This window comes from Delphinapterus leucas, chromosome 16 (genome assembly GCF_059928025.1).
Source record: "Delphinapterus leucas isolate spDelLeu-1000000601 "Yukka" chromosome 16, BTC_Dleu_Yukka2, whole genome shotgun sequence".
NCBI lineage: Eukaryota > Metazoa > Chordata > Mammalia > Artiodactyla > Monodontidae > Delphinapterus > Delphinapterus leucas.
The window spans coordinates 33,190,916-33,215,093 of NC_143144.1; the positions used below are offsets into that span (position 1 = coordinate 33,190,916).

Sequence of the window (24,178 nt, forward strand, 5' to 3'; positions counted from 1 at the left end):
TTAGCATTTTCCCCTTTTTTCATCTATTGGGACCCTCGCAAAATGGAACCGGCCTCCTTTTGCGAAGTCTTGTCTGCCCCTCAGGTCTCTGGCCCTGGATGGGGTGTGTTCAGAAGACTTCACGCCCCACCGCCCCACCGGCCGGGCTGCGCTGCCCGCTGGGGCCAGCAGGGGGAGCCCGCGGTCAGGCCGGAGGGGGCGGGATGGAGGCGGGGCCACGAGGCCGGCTGGGCCAATAAAGGCGGCTGCACGCCGCTGCGGCTAACTCCGCCCTTTGGGCGCCCGTGACCCTCGCTTCTGGAGTCTCTGCTGGCCCGTGGCTCTCCTGCCCGGACCCGCACCCACGATGCTGGCGCTACGCTGCGGCCCCCGTCTGCTCGGCCCCCTCTCCGGCCCGCGCTCTGCGCACCTGCGCCTACCCGCGGCCCGCGCTTGCAGCAGCGGCTCCCGAGACCCGTCCTCTTCCTCCCGGAACCCGCTCGTGTACCTGGACGTGGGCGCCGACGGGCAGCCGCTCGGCCGCGTGGTGCTGGAGGTGAGACCACCGGACAGGACCGTGCTGGACTGGGCGTGGGGGACGGTCGCGGAAGAGCTCTGGACCCCGGGCCGGCGCTGTGCCTGGCTCGCTGAGTGACCTTGCTTCCTGCTCCTGGGCTCTGGGCCTCAGTTTCCCCATCTCTAAGGAGGGGCATCAGATTGGTCTCTCCAGGCCTCCCCTCAGAACTTTGGACTAGTGGAGGCGGGAGGGAGGCCCCTGTGGAGGAGAAAGCTCAAGGTCAGATCGTAGGCTAGGAGGGCCCGCCCCGTTGGCCGGGGTCGGGAGGGGCTCCGAGACTTAACGGGGCGGGATCCTAGGCCCGGAGCTTCGAGATGGGTTTCGGGGGCCTGCGGGGTCCGGGCGGCGGGCCCGGCTGGGCGCTCACACTGTGGCCCTTGCAGAAGGCGGAGCGGGCCCCAGCCCCGACCTCGCCATTGGGCTCTCGGAGTAGCAAAGGTGGTTTCGGGCCGCCTCCTCTCCCAGCAGGGCGGCTGGCCCGGCCTTGGGCTCCAGCCACCAGAGCAGGCATAGAGCTCCTGGAGTCGAGGCAGTGTGCTCAGAGCTCATCGCCACAACTCCATCCCCAGCCACCCTTCCGAGGTGACACTCTGCATCTGCCCTGGCTCTTCGGGCCTTTTTGAAAAACAGAGCAAGAGACATACCTAGTAGTCCGGAAGGTAACAGAGGAGAAGCTTGGGTGTAGCCTTCAAGCCCATTTTGAACAAAGGGGCCTCAGTTAAGCCTCAGTTCACTCTTCTGGAAAATGGAGAAGACCTTTATTTTAAAGGTTCGGTGCCAGTGCGGCTCTTGCAGCTGGGAGGCAAGAGGCAGGCTTAGATGGGACTCCAGCCTCCCCTTTCCCCCACCCCTCCTGCCTCTCTCTGAGCCTCGGTTTCCCATCTGCCCATTGAGGAGCTTGGACTGGCTCCTCCCCAGGGCCCTCTTTCCAGGCCTTGAGTCTCTGATGCTTTGGGCCCAGCTGAAGTGGCTCTGCCAGTTCTGCCCCTAGAAGTAGTCCAGGATGGTGTTGGCATCTCTTCTGACAAGTTAGGAAATTGAGGCTGCCTCCTCCCAGCCTGGAGTTCAGGAAGCAGCTGGCAGAAATGATAGCTGCTTAGGTGGCCTCCCACGGAGGGCTGGAAGTGACAGGGATGTGCTTTCCCCCTCTCCTGGGCCACCGTGCGGGTTGGGTCCCTCTTTCACCTGCCTCTGGACTGACCGTCTTGTCCCTCTTCTCTCCCCACAGCTGAAGGCAGATGTCGTCCCAAAGACAGCAGGTAAGTCAGGACCCAGGGCCTTCTGAGTTCAGTCTGGATGGAAGAGAGAGGGGCAGGGCAAGGTGGGGGGGGGGTGGTGAGAGCAGTTGGGGCGTGAGAACCGTGACTAGATGGGAGCTGACGTGTGGCTCAGCTGCTGAGCACCTGGGGCAGCCACTGGTCCTCTCTGAGCCTTAGGGTTGGCCCCGCCCACCTGTCCAGTAGCAGCCTCTGAATCAGGAGAAGATACACATACATTTCCTCTGGGACAACTTCCTCCCTCCTGGTGCCCGACGGGGCAGGCTGGTGGGTTCGCAGCCCTTGCTTGGACTCCCTGCCCCGCTGACCCGGTGCTGGAACGGCCAGGAGCATGTGTTCTTGCCACAGTGCTTGGACACTGAAGTCAGGGCGCCAGATGACTTGTCCCAGGTCACACAGCCAGCGCAGACCCAGGGGTGGGGGTCTTTCCATGTCCCGGCGGGGCGTAGGTAGAGAGGGCGCCGGCTGGAACAAGTTGTGGCCCCTGGGTTGAGGCCTGGCCCTGCTGACCTGCCTCTTCCTTCAACCCTCAGAGAACTTCAGAGCCCTGTGCACCGGGGAGAAGGGCTTCGGCTACAAAGGCTCCACCTTTCACAGAGTGATTCCGTCCTTCATGTGCCAGGTAGCGGGGGCGTCTCCCTGCCTTGGGCTCCTCTTCTCGAAGTGGGAATAGTGACGGGGACGCCTCGAAGGATTCTCATGAGGATTAACCAGTGTGCATGTGCCTGGAAAGTACTGAATGGAGGGCAGCTGCGGTCACTCGTTCGGCCTGTCCTCTTACTCCAAGAGGCCGGAGCTTTTCCTGGCTGCCACAGAGCCTTCCCTGCCCCAGGGGTTAAGCAACAGGGCAGGCGGCAGGACGGGCCCTGCCTGGCGGGGTCGGGAGAGTGAAGCAGTGGAGGGAGAGCAGGCATCGGGGTGTGGATGTGCTCAGCGTTAGATCTGAACGCTTTGGAGGACCAGCACATTCAGACAGTCTCTGCCCATGCCCCACAGTGTGTCCCACTGAGCACTTGGCATGGGAGATAAGGCTAGAGAGGAGGAGGAGGGAGGAGACTGGGCACAGACAAGAACACACAGGTCTGGACTTGGAGCCTCTTTCCAGAGAAGGGCATCTTTCCCGGTTAAATGAGTCTGTTCTTTAGTCATGTCTGCCTCTTTTCAAAAGCATTAGTTTTGCTGTGTCAGATGTTTTGCAGGTAGGTGTTGAAAGCGAGAACTTGCCCCAGGGCCAGGACGGGGCCAGGACCCGAGCTATGCCGGGGGTTGTCCTGTGTGAGGTCAGACCCTGCTAAGACAGGGGCTAGTGTCTGAGGCCAGCAGACCTAGAGGCAGGGGCATGGATGTCATGACCTCTTTGAAGTCCTTTCAGCCTGGAATTCTCCTCCCCGCTTCCCTCCACCCCAACCCGGTGGCTGTCATCACATGGTGGTGAGTGGCAGTGGGTTGAATGTGACAAATTCAGGGAGGGGTGAGGGCTGTGGCTGTGAGACAGGCCTGGCCCTGCCCCGTGGCTCTCAGCTGCGGCGAGGCTGCGGATGAAGCAGGAGCTGAAGTGGATGTCCCAGCCGGGCTAGGGTCTTCCTCGGAACCACAGCAGGCAAGGGCAGAGACTCCAAAGCTGGAGGGCTCTCGGAGGCATGGGATGGTAGCACCGGGACGCCCGGGCCAGAGTTTTGAATCATCCCTCTCTGGGGACACATTGGCATTTGGGGATGCTTCAGGTGGGCAGGGCAGGTCACCCGTGTCACCTGAGGATCCCACCTCAGGAAAACAGCAACATGACCATGGCCGGGGGCTGGGGCTCTGCTGCAGCTGGCAGCCCCTGGGCTCTTCTGACCGTGGCTCCATGGAAGCCTCAGGCGAGCTGTGAGGAATGACGCCAGCCCTGGCTGGGCTCAGTCCTGGGCCTGGGAAGGGGAGATGCTGGGACAGGGAGGGGGACTCAGTGTGGGGAACTGGCTCTGTGCTGGCTGCTGCCGCTTCCCACAGACCACACTTGGGAATGAGGGTTCCTGGTTTTCTCCCTATTTACCCTCCAAGAGTTGTGGGTAGAAAATTCTAGGTCACTAAGAAGCATCTCAGAATGGCCGAGATGTTTTTAAGGAGCATTTAAAAACTCGCTCAGACAAAAATGAATCATTCGGAAACCAGGGTAGTTATTGTGGCAGAAAATATCTAAGCTTTATCTTATTGTTGCTTATTTTCCTTAGCATTGTATTAGTCCTTCTATCATTGGATGGTTTTTGACCTCTTTGCCTGAGGGCTTCCGGCTGGGTGGGCCCTGGGTGGGCTGGGGGGCTGCGTCCTAGCGCTGGAGTAGCACCCCTCTGCCAGCTCTGGTGGCGACGTCTCAGCCGATGCTCTGTGCTCGCAGGCTGGGGACTTCACCAACCACAACGGCACAGGGGGGAGGTCCATCTACGGGAGCCGCTTTCCTGACGAGAACTTCAAACTGAAGCACAAGGGGCCAGGTGAGTGCAGGTCGCCAGTCCCGGGGCCATGTGCCCCGAGCTATGACCCTGCCTCTGCCATCCCAGCAGGCCTGGAGGCAGCAGCCTGATTGCCCCATATGATTGCTCCATATCTGACGTTGCTCCTTCCTTCCTTCAATGCTCTGGGTGGGCTTGTTGGGTTTTCCTAGAGCTTTTTCATTCTGAGCTCTCAGTTTCAAAACCGAACCTTCCTTTGAGAACCTGGGGGAGAGAGCCTTTAAGCAAAACCCCAGCGTTATGTCAGACCCAAGGCGCGACATGGGAAAGTCTAGAGTTCAGGGCTGGGGGTCCCGCTCCAGCTCTACCACTGAGAGCTTCCACGAGGCCCTTTTCTCCTGTGGCGGCAGAGGCGGACAGGCCCTGAGGAGCTGCGTCCTCTGGGCCCTGGTTCCCTCTTCTGAGCCCCAGGATCTTCTGGCTCAAGCATCTTTGATGTGGTTTCCCCCATCTGCTCATCTGAGTGACTCCCATGTGAGATGCCTCCTGGGGGCAGCCTGGTTATCCTGCTTGTGTTTGCAGGTGTCCTGTCCATGGCAAATGCAGGCCCCAACACTAACGGCTCCCAGTTCTTCATTTGCACCACAAAGACAGACTGGTGAGTTGCTTGCTCCTGGCTCCAGGCCCTCTGGGAAGATGGGGTGGCCTTGCAGTTGGAGGGGGAAGCTAGTTTGAGGCTGGACTCTGCTGTGGGACAGTAGCCCTCACCCAGGCTGTGTGTCTGTATGAGAGAAGGAGAAGGTTTGTGAAAGGATTGAGGGAGAATTTGGGTTATTCTTGTAACTGTCTTATTAAGCTTCCCATTGTTACTGTCAGCTGGAGTTTTCTCAGTGTGATTTGTGCACGTGTGCGCACGCACGCACACACACACACACACACACACACGGATTCTTTTACCAAATATATTTGTGAAATGCTGCGGAACATACTAGGCCTCAAGATGGCCTGTGGCAGAAACCTGTTTTCTTGGTTTAACCCGCTGTTTCCCTGGCTTACTTGACCTTGGAATGCACCTTGGAAAATGCTGCAGGAGACGTTTGGATATCACACCGGACTTCTCATCAGGTCTTAGCATGGGCCTGCAAATAGCTACCAGCCCCTTAGAGCCTCTTTTCCCAATGCCCTTGTTTTTTAGGTATGTTTCCCAGGTAAATTTTCCACTACCTAGTTTCTCTGCCCAAAGTCCCCTGTGTCCTAGCCCTGAGGCATCTCAGGGAGGTGAGGGGACAGCAGCTGGCCTGGAGCTAAGACTAAATAAAGCCCATTTTCAAGGACTTTAGGGAGACCTGGGTAGTGGGAGTTACTAGTGGTCTCTACCCTCCGAGCCAGAGGGACATGGATGTCAGGGTGGGCAGGTTGTTGCTGGCTCTGCCTGCCCTCCTTCCGTGGAACCCCTGGTGGATCCTGAGGTATAACCAGTTTTGGCCTTGCTGGCCCTGAACTAAGCTGCCCTTTAGATCCTTGGGACTGTTGCGGATTGAGAGCTGCTTGGGACTCTCATAGGTTCACCACGTGTATTATCTCGGCTCTCACCTCAGAATTTATGACTGTTAAGATGGTTCCATTTACACAGACCTCTTATTTCTTCAGAGTAGTTCAATATCCCTTTATCTCGCTGTGCAGAACGAGAATAATTCGCTTTTTGTAGGTGAGGTTCCCAGGATTCAGGTGAAGTGACCTGGGATTAGGTCACACAGCAGGTGAGGCAGAACGTAGCCTGGGAGGGAGCCGTCACCTGTGCTCAGCAAGGCTCGATACCCGAGCTGTGAGAGGTGGGGCCAGCTTTTCGGTATGGGTTCCTTTCAGAACTGCTGTTTTTGGTAAATGGTCCCATGACCAAGGGGCCGTGACCCGGGGCGACACTGCACCACCCTCGCTTCTGCTTACCTGGCTCACCTCTCCTCGCAGGCTGGATGGCAAACATGTTGTGTTTGGCCATGTCAAAGAGGGCATGGAAGTCGTGAAGAAAATAGAATCTCTCGGCTCCAAGAGTGGGAAGACATCCAAGAAGATTGTCATCACGGACTGCGGCCAGGTCAGCTAACCCGCCGTGGCCAGGGCTCTAGGCCAGCGGGAGCTGCTGGCAACAGGGAGTTGACTCACCCAAGCGGCCGCCTCGGGCTCCCAGCGCGGGGGCCCCTTGGAGTTGCCTGTGCTCCCTCCACCTCCTCTGTGCTTCTGGAAGGCCTCTCAGGAATGTCAGACCTCACAGGACCCACCGGGCTGCTTCCCCAGTGCCTGATCTTCCCCAGCGCCCTGTTTCTGGACACCCATCACGGACACTGTGTCACCGCTCCTCGTCTGGCATCTCCTGTGACCGCCCGGCCCAAGTTCACCTGTGCCTTGGACGTTGAGGGTGGTGATGGGTTAGCTCTGAAGGCAGTTTCTGCCTTTCCTTTGGCCAAGGGGGAAAGCCGGCTGCTGTAAAGGGCTGTAAGAGCTGTTTAATGTCGTCTTCCTAATCGGAATAATTCAGCAAGACTCCCTGGAGCTGGAGCTGTGGCACTACCTACTCCAGGCTGTGGTGTGACCTGAAATTGGTGGCACAGGCCACGAGCTTGGGCCTTTGGAGCACAGTCTGGGCGTTTGTGAAGGTGCCACGGCTGAGACCTTTTATCCCAGTCACTGTGAATCCCATTGGTTTGCTGGTCTTGTGTTTGGGGAGAGTCCATGGGGGTAGAATCAGCTGAACCTGGGGACAGACCCACTGCGAGCTGTGCCTAGTCAATGTGAATTCCCAAGTTGAAAACAGAAATGACTTGTAAGTGCCATGTGCTCTGGAAGGAAGTCAGTGTGTATTCCCTGGTGGGCTTTGATTTCTTCTGTGTGTCTTATAAATTATATCTACTGATTATATACACAATATACTTCTGGAACATTTCTTTGTGTTGAGCTTAAATGTGAAAATAAATCCTGTTTTCTATGAAAGACTGGGGTCCGTGCTTTAGGAAGCAGTGTCTGTAACAAGTATTTGGAGCTGACGTTTATTGTAACCACTGTCACTCAGTGCTCCACGGAGGGCCTTTCCGTGGACTCTCAATCCCCCCAGCAACCTATGAGGGTATTTCTCATCATCCTGTTTAACAGACAAGGAAATGGACTCAGAAAAATTGTCTTAGCGTTCACAGCCCATCAGAGCCCTGGTGCCGCCTCTGGGTGACAGAGCCTCAGTTTTGCTCAGCTGTATAATGGGGTGACAGTGCCCACCTCACAGGGTGATAAGGGTCAGACGTGATCTGTGTAAAGTGCACAGCACGGGCCCTGGCACATGGTCTTAGTAAGGCTCTGGAGTGATGAGGACAATATTTCCTGTGTGTCTGGGTCTTAGAGGAGGAGGAGCTGTGATTATCTCGGGCTAGACGTGGACTTCACTACCTTCGATGTGACGTTTAAATTTGGAGTTAAGTTACAGGTGTTTCTGAATTCACAGGGAGAGCAGATTGGGGGGTGGGAGGAGGGCTAAAAATTTCCTTAAACAGCCAAGGGAGGCACAGTCCGAATACCAGAAGGATCACAGTGTAATTAGCATTGCCTCACGTTGGAGTTCCCTGAGTCTGATGATGTGTGGTCACAGGTCCTTGAAGGCATTCTGAGGTCACAGTGGCTGGACTTGGGTCATCTGGAATATGGGGTTCCCTGAGCTATGTGAGGTCATGATAGATGTAGTCACTCCGGGGTCATGGCTGGAGTTGGGTCATTGGAGTCATGGAGAGTTTCCATGAAGTCAGTTCAGCTACATGGGTTGGGAACTCAGCCGGCCTAACAGTTTTCAAACAGTTCTCGAGAGCCTTGGAGGTCCTCAGGCAAGGGCCCCTGAACCCCCTTTGAATCATCAATACCCTCTGTTTTCTAAAAGGGATTTCGTTTGAAGAATGGGATCCTAAGCCAAATAATAATGGGTTGTTGCTCGACCCTTCCAACCAGCATTTTACAGACGGGTAAACTGAGGCCCCGAGAGGGGACATGGTTGCCCAAGGTGACCCCGTGAGTCAGTTGGCAGAGCAGGGGCTAGAACCCCGGACCTGCCAGTCCAGAGGGTTTTCTGTTGGAGGCCTTTCGGGATGCACAGACCCCTTTGTCCTCAGATCACACGCAGTCAGAGCTCTTCTGATTTCTGAGGTCAAAGCCGTGATTTTGGTCCCAGTGGAGTTTCCTCTTGACCTCTGGGGACTCTAGGGAGGCAGTGGTGCTGTTGACAAGTGTGAGGGTCAGCTCCTTGAGGTGTGACCCACTGGCCCCCTGGTGACTTCTGAGGGGTCTCGGGGTCACAGAACATGTGGGGCATGTGTTTAGTTCACAAAGCATTTCCTTTCCAATGAGGAGGAAGCACGTGTGCGTGCGTGTGTGTGTGTGCGTGGGTTTGTGTGTGTGTGTGTGTGTGCACACGCGTGTGTGTGTGTGTCCGTGCAGAGGAGTCTGGTGTGGGCTAGCGGAAGAGAGAATGCAGGAATTTCCTAAAAACAGTTTCCTGAAGGGGGTGCTCCCTGCAGTTCTCTTCCCAGAACTCTTGCACAAGGGCCTGAGAGTGGTCTTACTACACAAAGCGGGAGCCTGTGTAATACACAGATAGGATATTGACTTCTTGCTGGTACACGGTGCCTAATGCATGAAGGGAGCAGTGAGTCATACACGTGCTCTCACAGATGGAATCATATGTGACGCCATGTAAATTCACAATGTGTTTAAATATCTGAAATAGCATTTTTATGAGACAACACATGATAGCTTTTCAAAATGACTTCACTGAGGTATAATTTACATACAATAAAATTCACACATTTTAAGTGTGCAGATCAATCACTTGACAAATTCATACACTGAGTAACCACCACCAAATTAAGTTATAGAACATTTCCATCTCCAGAAAGATACCTCTGTGCCTGTTCTATCACTGTAGATTAATTTTGCCTGTTCTAGAACTTTGTGTAAATGGAATCCTACAAGATTTACTTTTTGTGTCTGACTTCTTTCGTGTACCATGTATGAAGACGTGGGAGAATTTAACACACTTCTGGGCTTTATAGAATGTTGCTCCATGATGAGGAATGTCAGTAAATGTTTCCAAGGTCTGCTAAGGCCTAAAGCAATGCTTCTCCTGGGAATCATGGGGTGCTGGGAAAGCATGCAGATTCCTAGGCCGCGGCTGAGCCCTGTTGAATACCAGTCTCTGAGGGTGGGATCTAGGAATCTGAATTTCCAAATAATAATAATTCAACTAAAGTTTAAGAATTTGAGTGTAGGCCAGAAGGGGCAAGATTGAAAAGGGAGACCACCAGACCGCTCGAGTCATTGTCGACTCGCTGAAACACCTGTTGCTGGACGCGCCGCCACTTGTAAAAGATGCTTCACTTGAGGAGTCTGACCGATAACTCTTGGGTGGTGGGCAGGGCACCCTGTGCAGCCCAAGCTTCGCGGGGGCTGGTGGGAAGCTGTGCTCTTCCATAACTGCTTCCCAAAGCCTCAGCCGATGGAGAGGCCTTTCAGGGGAGGAGTTCCCATGGTGTAGCCCTCGGTTCTTCATTTCTCGTCAGGAGGAGGGTCTGGCTTTGGTGGGCCCAGACTGGAGAACATTTCTCAATGAATAGCTTCTGGAGGCCGCGAGTCAGATCCATGTCCAAGGTCCACTGGAACAGGGCGGATAGAGAAAGTCTTGGTTCAATGCTGTGTTCTGCTGGTTGCATATATCTGTGAATATACTAAAAAAAAAATCGAATTATATACTTTAAGTGGGTGAGTTGTATGACACGTGAACAATATCTCAATAAATCTGCTTAAAAATATGTGTTAGTAAATTCTCAGAATTCTTTGGGTGTGTAAGCTGTTTTTCTGGAGTCCTGTCCCTCTGGAAAATGCTGAGATTTGACCCCGTTGTGGAAGTGGTTTGGTGGGTCTTGGGCATTGCCTTTCAAAGCACCTGTCCCAGGTGAAGTTACCACAGCGTTTTTAGACAAAGAAGTCTGTTCTTCTCAGACACAGAAGGGCAAGCTACTTGCACAGGCAAGGGAGGCATGGAGTGACGGGAGGATTCAAGTTGTTAGTTTCATTTGGACCCAAACAGATGTCTCCATTACGAATTTCAGGATCCCACTCTTTCCCACCGATGCCCTTTCACACGAAAAACTTGGTGAGACTGTGAATTCAAACGTTATTGTAATTCAGCAAGCTACACAATTAAATTTTTGTTTGATTTTAAGTGATTATCAGTCTAGGGTCTACAAGAAGTGAGAGATGTTTTAGAGGTGTCACGGAAGCTTTCTGGTTCTCAGACCTTAACGTAAGCTGAGAATTAAAAGACATGAGTTTGTTATCGTCTTTTGGTAAACAGTCAAGCATGCTCGAAATAATTCACCCCACACTATTGTCCTTATGGCCATCGATACTGCCATAACTGTCAAGTGTACAGCCACCTGGCCTCCCAAGGCACATGCTTCTCTCGTCACTTAACCACAGGTGACAGCATGATTAATTGTGATGTCACTGCATGCCAAAAATTACCATCACTCCACTTCCAATTAGCAGGTAGTTCAGCCCTGCCTTCAAGCCCAAGGGCACAGCCCAACAAATCTCGAAATCCCATCTTTGTGGGGTTATCTCCTAGGACCACTGCCTGTGTCAACTCTTTATTGATCAGGGTCCAGACAGGATACAGAAACAACAGAGTAATTCTAACAGGGAAAGTTTATTATCAAAAATTATTAACCGGGGCTTCCCTGGTGGCGCAGTGGTTGGGAATCCGCCTGCTAATGCAGGGGACGTGGGTTCGAGCCCTGGTCCGGGAGGATCCCACATGGCGCGGAGCAACTGGGTCCGTGTGCCACAACCACTGAGCCCGCGTGCCACAGCTGCTGAGGCCCGCGCGCCTGGAGCCGGTGCTCCGCAACAGGAGAGGCCACCGTGGTGAGAGGCCCACGCACTGCAGTGAGGAGTGGCCCCTGCTCGCCGCAAATGGAGAAAGCCCACGCACAACAAAGACCCAACGCAGCCAAAAATAAATAAATTAAAAAAAAAATTACTGACCATAACATAGGTTAACCTTCTAAAGGGAAACAAGAACTCTGAACAAAGTGTCTCTCCAGTGCCCTCTATTGATAAAGCTTAATATAATTCCGGGTGGTAAGAGAGAACTGTTACAGTATCACAAACAGGGCAACGAAGGGAGGATTTAGAGCTAAGAGACGGACTCATAAGTGGTGGCATTGCTTTCTTAAACAATCTGACAAACTCTGCCATTCAATTAAATGTTTAGGCCATGTATATTTAACTTAATTATCAATATAGTTAGATTGGAATTGACCACCTTGCTATTTATTTTCTCTTTATCCCATATGGTTTTTGTTCCCTTCTTACCTTCTTTTGGATAGAGTTTTTTCCTCCCAAATGATTTCATTCTACCTCCAGTACCGACTTATTAGATTTAATTCATTTTAATATTTTTAGTGGTTTCTCTAAGATTTACAATATATAGTTTAACTTATCACAGATTACCTGAAAATAATATTGGACCACTTTACATATAGTGTAAGAATTGCTGGGTTAAATGCCAACTTCACGTTTACCGTTTTGAGGAACATCAAACTGTTTTCCAAAGTGGCTACAAAATTTTACCTTCTCACCAGCAATGTATAATCATTACAATTTCTCCATGGCCTCACTAGCACTTGTTATTATCTAACCTTTTTTTTTTTTTCCTTTTCTTTTGGCCACACTGTGTAGCATGCGGGATCTTAGTTCACCGACCAGGGATTGAAACTGTGCCCCCTGCAATGGAAGGGTGAGGTCTTCACCACCAGACTGCCAGGAAGCCCATATCTATCTTTTCTTTTTTTTTTTTGGCGGTGCGCGGGCCTCTCCCTGTTGCGGCCTCTCCCGTCGCGGAGCACAGGCTCCGGACGCGCAGGCTCAGCACCCATGGCTCACGGGCCCGGCCGCTCCGCGGCATGTGGGATCTTCCCGGACTGGGGCACGAACCCGTGTCCCCTGCATCGGCAGGCGGACTCTCAACCACTGCGCCACCAGGGAAGCCCCCCCAAAAAATCGATTTTTAAAAACAAGAATGCCCGTATTCTTCAATAGGGAATGGATAAATACGTTACCTAACAAAAGAGTACAATCAGCTGTTAGTCCAATGAAACAGATTTCTGTGCCAACAAGGAGAGATGAGAACAAAGCAGGTTACGGAACGGCATGCCAAGTATAATCCTGTTAGGTGTGTGTGTGTGTGTGTACATTAAACACAAATATATTTGTACAAACAAAAGATTACGGAAGGATATGGCCAAACTCTGGACAGTGGTGTCTCTGGAAGAGGTTCGGCTACCGAGAATTTTCACATCCTACTTCCTATTTTTGTGTCGTTTCCATTTCGCATTGTGCATGCGTTATTTTTATAATCAAGAAAGGAAAACCCAGATATTATCACTTGACAGTTTTACTCAAGTAAAGGTGCATGAGGCCTGGATAGCACTGTGCTGGGGAGATCGGGATTCATTTCAGGTTTGGGAACAACAACAACAAAAAATTCCCCTTTTGTCCCCTATGCAGGCTTGCCGCTGGCAGGAATTCGCAGTTCTCAGATTTAGCCACCAGAGGGCAGCAGGGGACCAGCCGATTCCTGCGAGAGGAAAGCTGGGGGATTTTGAGTTGGCAAGGATGTCGGAGGAGAGACATCTGGGCCAAACTGTTTGAAGCAGTCTTCACCGTGGGGCGGGGCTGGGTCAGGTTCCCAGGGAGAGGAGGACCAGTTATACGCTAGGCAAAGGTCCCTTGCTGCAGCACAAGAGGGAAACTCAGGCAGAAACCTAGTCAGAGCTGAGCTAACACGATGTGGGTGCGTGGAGAGGGAGGGGGAAAGGCGTACAGGCCAAGGACCAGACAGATCAAAGGCCCTTCCTGGGGGCAAGGCGCAGGCTCCTCATCTCCTGCCACCTGGTTGGGATGAAGTTTCCAGAATGCATGGCTCAAGGGCCTGATAAGTAGGAGGCAGAGGCAGAGAGAGAATCATGGCGGGGGGAGGGGGAGGCCGCAGGAGCTGGGGGGCAGCGTTTCAGAGGCAGCACAGGCCCAGGGGACTGGCACCCCTCCATGAACAGTGCAGGAGCTAAAAGTTCTTAAGCATGTCCCAGGTGTTTAATCGTGACAGTGACCCTGCGGAGGTGGGCAGGCAATACCATTCCCGTTGTACAAGGGAGGAACCCGGGGCTCGGGGTGGGAGGCGACTTTCTCAGCTCAGGATGACAGCTGATAAGCAGTGAAGCTGCCGTCCAGTGTCCAGTCCACCTGACCCCAGAGCCCTTGCCAGGATGAGAGTGGGGAAGCCGAGATGGAGGTCACGGCAGGTGCCATGATCCTGGATGAACGAGGCAGGACTTGGACCCCAAATTGCCCCACAGGCTACAGAAGCTGGGTGTGGAGAGGCGGTGGAGGCTGAGCCCTGACCTCCAGGAGTGACCAGAGAGGGAGGGGGATGTTGAGCGGTGGTGGAGGAGGATGCTGTTCAGCTCCCAGGGTGGAGGGCTCGCGTGGGAGAAAGACCCCCTTCCCTTCCTGGACCAAGAGGGAGGATGTGGAAGGGGGACAGGCCTGAATACAGGGCTCCAGCGGGGGAGGGCCGAGCGCCAGGGAGAGAAGGCAAAGGTATGCGGCCTGGCTCGCCCTGGAGGCAGTGGAGGTAGGAGCTGGGCTCCCCCTGCAACTGGGAAAGGGACCCCCTGGGAAGTTTTCAAGGATAGAGGTAGAAGGGGGTTGGGGGCTGTGTTGGGGGGCTTGGCTTGAGTTCTAGCTTCTGCATAAGCCCGCGGTAACCACCATGGAGCCTGCACTAGGTGGTTATTGGCTCTGGGCTACCATAGGAAGGCTGGCGGGTTCGGCTGGGCAGGTGTGAGGGGCCCAGCGAATTGGGGGCTGAGGGCAGGACAGCCCCGCCAGCTGGCTGTCTTGGGCGGGTGGCACAGCTTCCAGAGGCAGGGACTAGGCCCTGGACCTGACACTGGGGGGTGAGGGGTGGGAAGTGGCGCTGGGAGGGGGCACAGGGAGGGGCTCTGCTTCTCTAGCTGTATGATCTTGGACAAGTCACTCAAACTCTCTGAACCTCAGCCTCCCTCTCTGTGAAATGGTACTCATCCCAGCACCCAGCTCACAGGGTCGTGGTGAAGATCAAGAATGATGATGCATGTAGATCACAGAGCACAGCAGCTGGCGCACTGGACGTTGGCCAGATCTCACTCATTTATTCCACATTTAACACTGTGGTGCACCAGGCCACACCGGCACTGCAGACGCACGGACGGTGGGGTGCTGGGAGTGTGCGGGGTCGGGTCTGGAGGCACCCTCCGCTACCTTGCCCCCGTGCACCTCCCTGGCCTGGCTCCCTTGAGCTCGTCTCCTGCCCGGGAGCGGAACACACACAAGTAGAAAGTGTCTCCTCTCCCAACACCATGTGGGAGGCGGGCCAGGGAGCCTCTGGGGTGGCGTTTGGATGCCTGACCTTGTGCGGAGCCAGGGTCCAGCTGTTTGAGGGCAGACAGGGGCCTGACTCCCCACCCAGGCCCCGAGGAGATGCCCCTAGTGCCTTGCTGAAGGCCTGAGAGCGCTGGTGGGAATCCACTTGGAGTCTCTGGTAGGGATCAGAAAAAGCACAGAGCGTGGAGTTGGGAGGGTGCAGTGGAGGACCTGTCTGCCAGCCTGGGGCATTAGGGCCTTCCCTGGACCTCAGTTTCCCCACCCGCCATATCGGTCTCTGCCCTGGCTCCTGCCGGGATTGTTAGGAGCACACACATGAGGCCAGAGGAACAGGAGAGACTTGGGCCTGTGGCCAGGGCCCAGGGCAGAAGCCCGATGGCAGCGGGAGCCGGGGAGAGGAGAAGCAGCCAGCACAGAGCCTCCGCTGCAGCCCGGCGTCCGCTGCAGCCTGCAGTGTGTCCCAATTGCTCCAGCTCACAGGTAAGGACACATTCCAAGAAGGTGGTGGTGCTAGGAGCCTTGTCTGGGCCCCACGAGGGGCCCTTGAGTCCCCAGGGGTTTTGGTGCTTAGGTGGGAGAGGGAGTGGTGGTTGAGCCCACATGCTTCCCCGCCCCCCCGCCCCCAGATCTGAGGCACTGGCCAGTCTCCTCTCCCCGTGCCTGGTTCCTTATACCAAGGCCTTCACGGGCTGGAGCTGCCTGTGCCCCCAGACCACCCCCGCCCCTGGGGCCCTCACTCCTTGCCCCACCTTTGCAACTGTGGGCATAGCATGCTGCCTGGGGCCGAGCCCCAGCTCTGCCTCTGAACCACACACGGCACTGGGAGGTAAGAACTCAAGGTTCAAATCCTGTTCCTCCCACTGGGTGACCTCAAGTGAGCCCCGGCCTCTGGAGGCCTCAAATGTGGGGTTAGGGTGGTGGAGGACACCAGCTTCGAGGAGGGCGGGCAGGGGTGGACCCAGAGCTGAGCCCTCCCCTCTGGGTCCCCCGACACCCCTTTCCGCTGTGGACTCAGCTCTCTCTGCTCTCAGCCACCGCTGGCTGCCCCTGGACATGGACATTAGGTCCAACCGGAAATCCTTCCTGTCCAGGGGAATTACTGGTCTCCACGGCTGCAGATGTCGAAATGCAGGCTGTGTTTGCCTTGGGTTTGTTTTCTTTCCACGGAAAACAAAACAAAACAAATACGGGTGCATGCACACGACACACAAGGGCAGAAAATCGAACATTAACCTTGACACCTCAGCCCTAGCACAGGGGGTACTCAGCCAGTGAGCGAGTGAACCATGTTCCTGGGTTGGCGGCCTGGCACCCCCTCGGACTCCCTGGGTGACCTCTGGCTGGAGCCACAGACAGTGGGAGCAAGAGATCCACAGCCCCTGGCCTGCCACCCGCCAGCCAGGTGCCAAGCTGTGTGCTGGGCCTCGTGTTCACTGGGCCGGCTTATCCGCACAGTATCCCTGCGGAAGCCGGCGCTCAGAGAGGCCGGGGACTCTGCCCAGGGTCGCCCAGCCAGGGGAGGCAGGGCTGATCTGGAAGCCGGCACCGTGGGGCACAGGCCACTGAGACAGACGGGCTCTGTGTCCTCAGACCTGTACCAGGAGCGCAGCCCTCCCTGGGCTGTGGGTGGAGAGGCTCTCGTGGGAGTGATTATTCCCTCCCCCACCCACTCTGCTGGGCTGGGTCCCCTCTCTGCTCACTGCTTGGCTGCATTGACACCCACCTGCGCTCAGGCCAACTCTGGCCCCGCCCGCCATTTCATGCAGCCTGAGGCCGGGCACCCGGAGGTGAATTCTTCCTTTGTGCCAATAAGCAGGAAAGGGTTTGATGGCTTCCAGGATTCGCTGTGCACCCCAAATAGGACAAGGGGTCCTGCTCCTGGAGTTGGGAGCCTCTGTTCCTGCCTGTTCGCCACCCTTCCCCCATCCATGATCCCTGATGCCAAGGACTTACCTTGTTTTCTCTGCTCCATCTCAGGGGCTGCATGGAGACATGGGCTGGTCCACAGACATGTAGTTTGGCTATTTAATAAACTAGCTGCTGAAGTTTAAAAATTGGAGAATTTCACATAACAGCCTAGTCCCCCCACCACTCCCCACCCCACCCCAGGCGGTGTACTCTTAGATGGTAGCTATTGGCTGAAGCCGAGGATGGGATGTCCTCCAGTGAGCTGGACGCCCCCTGCCCACGGCCTCCTCCCGGCCATCACCATCCACCCCACAGGACCCTGAGGACCATTCAAAGCCCGGTGTTTCTCAGCCGTGCACACTGGGCTGATGAGGGACTTTAAGAACCTGAGGACACCCAGGCCGGTTTCTCAAGCGTCTCTGGGATGGACCAAGGCTCCCGTAGGCGATTCTGGTGAGCAGCCAGGTTGAGAACCACAAGTGCGCTGATCCTGGGCCGCAGGGCTCCGTAGGCAGGTGGCTCCTTCAGGCCTGCTTCGCCGTGGCTCCAGGCCCTGCGAGCCGTGACTTCCCGTCTGTGGCCCCGGTCAAGAGCCCCACCTTGAGACAGCCCAGACAGGTCCTTGCTCAGAAGAAGGGCCCTCTGTTCCTTCTCCTGGGGACTTTCCAGGAGGCTCTGGACACTTGAGCTTGCTCACTGTGGGATGCCCAGCGTCTGAGGCCCAAATCCCTGTCTTGGCGAGAGGGCCAAGTGGGAGCTGCAGCTGCGAGGCCTAGGGCTGCTGTCTCCGAGGAAGATTCACTCCTATATATGGTCACCAGCAGTCTCATCGCAGAGCTAACTGTGACCTAATGTGCCGACAATCTTGCCTAGTCTGGGGCCCCGCTTGGGGAGGGCCCTCGCCCCGGAGAGAGTGTCCGTTTGGGGACAGGGGGGCTGGGTGGAGGCAGGGCCAGGACAAGACATTCCAGCCGCGGGAGAGCGGAAGGGCAGCCCCAAGCCGCCCCTACCCAGCTCAGCACCCCCGAATCTGTGAAAACGTTCAGCTCCCTACCGATGCCCCGTGTAAACAAGGACACCCAGGAGCTTCTCTTGCTTTTAAAAGTTCTTTTAATACAGCATGAAAAGGCTATATTTCTATAGGTAGGCCGTATACAGATTCTCCAGGAATAAGGCACACAACGGAATGCCATCCCAAGGGCGGCCCTCGGGAGAGGTCGGGAGGCTTCTCCACGCACCCTCCGAGCTGACCCACGGGTTCTGTTTGTCTTTTTAGCTGGACACACACGTATTAACAGATACAGACACGGACAGGGTCACCACACAGGAGTGGAGGAGGTCGAACGGTGAGGTTGGCAACAGAGAGCGATGAACTCCCCCGAAGGCCGGACGCCTCCCAAACTCCAGGGTTAGTTGTCACACTGGGCTACGATGTAGTGATGCTGGATTAAATATTCGTTTAGAGTAGATTCAAGTCCATTAGATGTTGGAGGGCAGGTGTAAGGGCTCTGGGTGACAAATCCAAGTTCAAAGAGCATAGGGCACCAAGGCATGGCTCAGATGGCAAAGCTCCAAAGGGGGCGGCTGGAGAAGTCCGCCTCCTGCTTCCTCTTCCATCCTTGGGCCCTGCTGACCGGGAGCCCTGGACCAGGCCAAGGAGACCATCTTTGGAGCTGGCCGACCATGGTGGGGCTAGTGAGCCTCACGCCCTCTCCTCCCCAGGCACACTCCTGCCCCCCACAAGTTTAATAACTATAATAACAAGATAATAATAAGAAGGTGCAAGAGAATGGATTATAATGCTGTGTTATCCTCAGCTGAAGAGGCTCGAAGGGCTCACCATTCCCTTTTTCACCAAGTATCTAATAATAGCTTCCCTTAAAAAAAGGCAGTACTTTCCCAAATACACATATGTATAAATACAGGACAAGAACATATTAATAATAAGTCTAAGCACTTGAATAATATGCTGGCTACTTAATACTGATATTTTTATCCAGGGATAACAACAGAGAATAACAATAATATGGCTTAAAGAATTGCAAAGTTTTTTTTCCTCATCAGAATTATGTACCAACTTCATATAATAATCTATGTAGACAATATTTCCTTCTTAATGTAATTCAGTTGCAGACTTTTTACAGACCAAAGCATAGTAAAAAATCAACCCCCCCAAAAAAAACCAACAGGAAAAAGAGAATAGTTCTCACCATAAATATTTTCTTGCAGCTCAACCAGAAGATTTGCAAAAAATACTTCCAGAAATCTTCATTTGATATTCTATTGCCCTCCTGAAAGCTCTGAAGTTTTGAAAATGCCTCTCTTTTTGTTTACTTTAATCTCAAAAATCAGGCAATCATATTTTTCTTTTCTTTTTCTTTTTTTAAAAAAAGCCCTCAAATATATACAGACAAAAATCACTGTGAAGATTTTTCGGGAGAAGGTAACAAATTCAGTGTTGTGAGAAAAATTGGAAACCATGCAGAAATTTTAACATCCATGAATTTTCGTTTCAAAATACACACATAGTATTTTTTCTTTAAAAAAAAAAAAAAAGGAATTCTGTGTCAAGTATAACTCAAAATAAATACAAATTCACAAGTAGAACTATTGAATACTTCTTATGGGGTAAACACCGTTCTCTCCCAACTGGATCGCTAGATCTACTAGCTGCAAGCGATTGTCCCTTTGAACGTACTAAAACCACACAATTTCTTGTCTCCTGGGTGTCCAGGCCCTCTGAGCACTTGATTCTCACAGCACCAGCCTGGACAGCAGTGGCTTTCGCTGAGCACACAGAGCTCCCAAATTCAGCCAAACAGTGCAGGAGGGGGCGGTGTGGAAGGGCTGCCTCATAGGGAGGGCCCAGCCCCTGCGGTGGCCAGCTCTGCACAGATGGCGGGGGCTGCCAGCTGGACAAACCCACTGCAAAGGTCACTTTGGGGTGATATCCCTTCTCCTCTTGGCCTGTGGAAGGCCCTGGCCTCCAGGGGTCTGGAGCCTGGGTTCTTTCTTAGGTGTGGGCTTGCCCCATGACTGCAGCCCAGGTACCTGAGGCCAAGGTCCCCCTGTGGAGCCAGGTCCCTGGAAGGGTTGAGACCTGGTCCTTGCAGCAGAGGCCAGCACACTGCCCACCACTGCGAATGTTCTCGTTAGCAGGGCACTAGGATGACTGACAGCAACAGCTTCTCCTTGGGGACAGAGAGCCCTGGAACAGGGTGACTCTGGCTCACCTTGACACCCTGGAGCAGGCAGGGAGCAGCTGGGAGGGATTCCTCAGTGGGCGGTGAGCGTGTTCACAGTCAGGGGCAGGCCGGAGGGAGGCCGCTACAGGGCTCAGGCTGGAGCAAATACACCCTTCTTAAATGCTCAGAGGGCATGGCCCCCCCCACCCCCCTGCCCAAATCTACACTGCAGCCCTCTGGCTGCAAACGCACTCACTCCATCTCTTCGACTCACTCCCTGGACCCCTGATTAACACTTTGCTGTAACTCCTCAGTTGTACAAAGCATTTTCATTTGAAAACAAAAGGCAACTGGACACGGGTTGGGTGTCCTTGAGCCGTGGTAAACACTGAATTTCAGGCCCATTTCGTGGTCTGATTTTTTTTTTTTCCACAGAGGCATAATGTTGGGGCAAAATCAAGTGACCCAGCTCTGACAGCCGGTTCCCCTGGGAGAAAGGAAGGGTGCTACGACAATAAAAATAGGACTTCTCACTGGGGAGGGAGCAAAGAGGAAGGCGATCCCCCCACTAGCCAGGACAACGTCGCCCTGACCAGTGTGAACGCCAAGAGGCCTCTCCCCACCTCGGGAGGTAGGAATCATTATCCCCACTTTGCAAACGAGAGGTTCTGTAGCTTGTCTTGGGGTGGGGGAAACCCTCTCCTTCACGTTTGCAGGGTAGGGGACAGCAGGCAGGGCTGGGCCTGCAGGGGCGACAGGGGAGGACGGGATCCCTCCGCGTGACTTCTTAAGTGACCGACTGACGGGTGATACTGGGGGCACGGGACCTGGGGATACCGTCCAAATAAAGCTTTCTGCTCCAGGAGATGGCACACAGCCAGGCTGAATCCCAGAACATCAGAACAGAAACGGGCCTCTCGGCTCTCTGCTGTCTCTGTCACTTAACTAGTAGCGAAGCAGAGAGATGAGAATCCTTCCCAGGCTCCACAGTGTGTCGGCGCGAGGCCAGCATTAAAACCGGGGTCTTTGATCTGCCTGGCCTGTGTCCTTCCTGCCAGAGTGGCTTCCCTGCTGGGTCCTGTGGCCTCCATCAGGGAGTGGCCCCCTATCGTGGGTGGGAGGGGAGGGAGAGGGGAAGGGAATGGGGCTGACAAAATCCTAGCAAGTGGGGGCAGTAGGTGCTGGGAGAGGGGGGAGGCATTGCCTGATGTGCCCTAGGTCACACCTTGGAACACTGTCCAACATTCAGTGCCTCCCCGTGCCTGACCTCTGGGTCTATGGTGGGGGGCAGGGTGCGGCGCCCAGGTGCAATGCCAGTGACGGCAGAGGCGGTCAGGTTTGGGGCTCAAAGTGGCAGGGGGCAGAGATGCCCGCTCCCCAGCAGCTGTGAGAACAGGTGTCAGCTTGCCATGAGTGCTGACTTAGACAGAAAATTAGGGCTTTCTGAGAGTGGCTTTTCACACAGGGCAAACTGGAAGGTTCTGGGTGGGAAAAGCGGCCTGGCCGGTCTTGGGGAGACAGTCCCCTGCAGGCTCCGGGATTCACAGTAAATTTAGTGCACTCGTGGCCAATACAAGGCTGCTCACCCCAAAGGGAGTCTCAGAGGAGAGCCTGCGGGGACACCAAGGGCTCTGTGTGGTCTTGTGCGCCGACCTCTGCTTGCCCTATTCCCTCCACACAGACCCAGGGCCCCCCGTAGAGAGTCGCAGAGACCCGGCCTTCTGGGGGCGCAGCTACGTCAGTAACACTGTTTGTCAACATACATGAGCCAAGAGCCCACCCCCTAGACCTGTAAGCCTGCGAGGACGCCCCCGCGCACACAGGGGACACGCAGGGGGGTGGCGTCTTCTCTGGCTGGCAGGAGGGCGGCGGGGCCCAGCAGGCGGCCGGGTCATTGCACGCGCCGGCAATAGTAGCCCAGCACCTTGCACTTCTCGCACAGGTGCTGGGGGTGCTCCTTGCTCTGGTCGGACACGTCCAGGCCATCGGGCTTCTCCAGGGGTCTCTGCAGAGAGGAAGGAGGAAGCGGGCCCAAGGGTGGGGAGGAGGGAGGGGAAAGAAAGAAATACCAGAGGAGCAGTGACAGTGAGGCAGATGCGGAGAGAGGCGAGAGAGTGCTCGAGACAGACAGGAGGAGGGAGACAGACAGGGAGGGCCCAGAGAGAGAGCGCAGGCGTCTGTCATCAGAGGTTGTTTCCCAAAGCGCCCAGGACCCTTCCTGCTTCTTGCTTGCTGCAGGCAACCCGAGTGTCCTGAGTCCTGCATCCTGGGAGGCATAGGCTGAGGCCTCGGGCTGGGGTCAGTGCTTTGGGAGGAGGTCTTGCACACAGAGCCCCAGGTCTACATGCCACTTTGCCCCCCAACTCCACCCCCGCCAGTACTCTCTGAGCAGCCACCACCTGAAGCTCACGAATGCCCGAGACGGAGGCAGCACAGCGGGGCACAGACATTATCCAGATGAAGAAACTGAGGCCCAGCGCAAGGGAGACCCAAGCCGCATCTCCTGATTCCCAGCATCCACTGCTTCCTCCCAGGCCACTTGTCACCACCACACCTGATCCTGCGGCCTCAATACTCAAGGGGAGTTTAACCTGGACGGGGTCACAGTGTTTCAGGCTTTGGGTAAGCGAGCCCTTAGCTCTGTGACGTCAGCAGCCAGTGTTCTGATTCATCCCACATCCCAGGGCCTGGCACAGTGCCTGCCTCGTTAGTGGAGTGGCTAGGTGTTTCTGAACAGGGAAACTGAGGTCCAGAGAAGGGAGGTGACTTGCCAGACCTCTGAGGCTACTCACTCAGAGTGTGGCCTCAGAGAGCCTCGGTTTCCACATCTGTAAAGTGGGCCATTGTTGCAGCTCGTTTACAGGGTGGAGTCAGATGTCTAGATGCTTGTAAACTGAGTGGCGTTTGGCACATACAAGCACGTTTCTGTTACACAGGGGGCTTCCCTGCTCCCTCTGTACCTCGCATCCTGGCTCTCAAAAGCGAGCTTGTTTCTCTGGAAAATGTACGGAGGTTATTAGGCACACCTCCCGAGGCAGACGGTTTCTTGGCTGGCAGCCGTAGCCCCAGCCCAGAACCCCTACCTGTAGCAGGGTCCTCTGCATGGACTCGGGGGAACTCAAAGGAAGCTGATCAGGGCCAGCTGGGAGCCACTTGCCGAGGACAGGGGGCAGGAACTGCAGTCTGGTGTGAGCCAAGGGAGCCTTGGTGCCAGTGACCAGGACCCAGAACGGTCCTGGAGGGGAGCTGAGCGTGAGCGCTACCCCTTGGACAGGCTGCAAACAGCTCAAAAGTAGCGCACCAACTTTTCTGCCTGATTATGCAGTGCCTGGCCTGAAGCTGACACTCAGAGGAGAGAATGGACGAGTCAGAGGGCTCTAGAAAGCGAGTGTATGGACTGTGGGTGGGCAGGGTTCTGATCCAGGGTCATAAAGCCCATCCCTGTGCTTCCAGGCCTAAAGCCACACTGGGAAGACATGGAAATAGGGCAGGAGCCTTGGCTTCATCTCAGTAAGCTTTAAATGACGGGCTTTCCTAGCCAGGGGAAAGGAGAAAGAGTTTGGCTTCATGTCAAACCTGGACTCAAACTACCTATGAGCTGTGTGACCTTGGGCAAGCCACCTGACCTCTCTGATCCTCCACTTCTTCATCTGTAAAAGGAGATGTCAGTAACACTTTTCTCACGAGACTGTTGTTACCACTCAAGGGAGATCACAAATAGAAAGCGCATAGCACATAAAAGTTATTAATGTTGTTTATTATTATTACTAATAGGAGGGGAATACCAGCTGGTAGAGGGCCACTGAAAGTTGAAGCCACAATTCCAAGCTGAAAGACCTGGGAAGGTCACATCCCCTGCCCTCCAGACATCTTGATACACACCTACAGTATCCCAGGGCATGGCCTACACACCCCAGCGCTGGAGAGCTCCCCGGCGGCTGAGCTCACCGGCTCAGCCCATTGCCTGCACTTCACGATCTTGGGCTGAAGTCTGGGTCCCTGTACGCCCATCCCAGTGATCCCAGCCACACAGGGGCCATGCAGACTCTCTGCTGGCCCCCATAGGTCCAATGTGAGCAGCTCTGAAGTCTTTCCTCCCCCAGACTAAACCCAGCCTGATGTCCAGCTCCCCTCCCGGACTCTTCATGCTAGTCCGAGCCCCGCCCCCGAACCCATCTTCCAAGTGGGGCCGGAGAGACCAGAGCAAGCAGGCCTGACGCCACCCTTGCTGCCTGTGGTTTACACTTTGCAAAGCACGGCCACATAAATCATACAACCTAACGTCCTGTGAGGGGAATATTA

At 54.8% G+C, this 24,178-nt stretch overlaps 2 protein-coding genes and 1 long non-coding RNA gene across 5 annotated transcripts in view; 2 read left to right on the forward strand and 1 right to left on the reverse strand.

Moving 5' to 3' along the window:
• The first annotated feature begins 244 nt into the window (after window positions 1-244).
• Window positions 245-10,105, forward strand: PPIF (peptidylprolyl isomerase F). 2 transcript variants are annotated; one of them, XM_022590991.3, is made up of 6 exons: window positions 245-535; window positions 1,785-1,815; window positions 2,367-2,455; window positions 4,211-4,307; window positions 4,848-4,923; window positions 6,234-10,105. In XM_022590991.3, the coding sequence occupies exons 1-6, from the start codon at window positions 347-349 to the stop codon at window positions 6,367-6,369; spliced, it is 618 nt and encodes a 205-aa protein (XP_022446699.1). In that variant the 5' UTR covers window positions 245-346; the 3' UTR covers window positions 6,370-10,105. The 2 variants fall into 2 exon arrangements, with proteins under 2 accessions (XP_022446699.1, XP_089753897.1); XM_089897771.1 differs by lacking the exons at window positions 245-535; window positions 1,785-1,815; window positions 2,367-2,455 and adding an exon at window positions 2,486-3,264.
• Window positions 9,792-24,178, reverse strand: part of ZCCHC24 (zinc finger CCHC-type containing 24) — a 70,118-nt gene continuing 55,731 nt past the window's right edge. Inside the window, exon 4 of one of the 2 annotated variants that reach the window (XM_089897769.1) lies at window positions 9,792-10,021. In XM_089897769.1, the coding sequence (XP_089753895.1) occupies window positions 9,806-10,021 (216 nt within the window). In that variant the 3' untranslated portion in view covers window positions 9,792-9,805. Of the gene's footprint in view, window positions 10,022-19,640; window positions 21,882-24,178 lie in introns of those variants that run through there. The other variant, XM_022590995.2, reaches the window with a different exon arrangement.
• LOC149747251 (uncharacterized) lies at window positions 14,351-19,132 on the forward strand. Its single transcript, XR_016388089.1, has 3 exons — window positions 14,351-17,144; window positions 17,968-18,099; window positions 18,921-19,132. It is a non-coding gene; the product is annotated as an uncharacterized LOC149747251 (long non-coding RNA).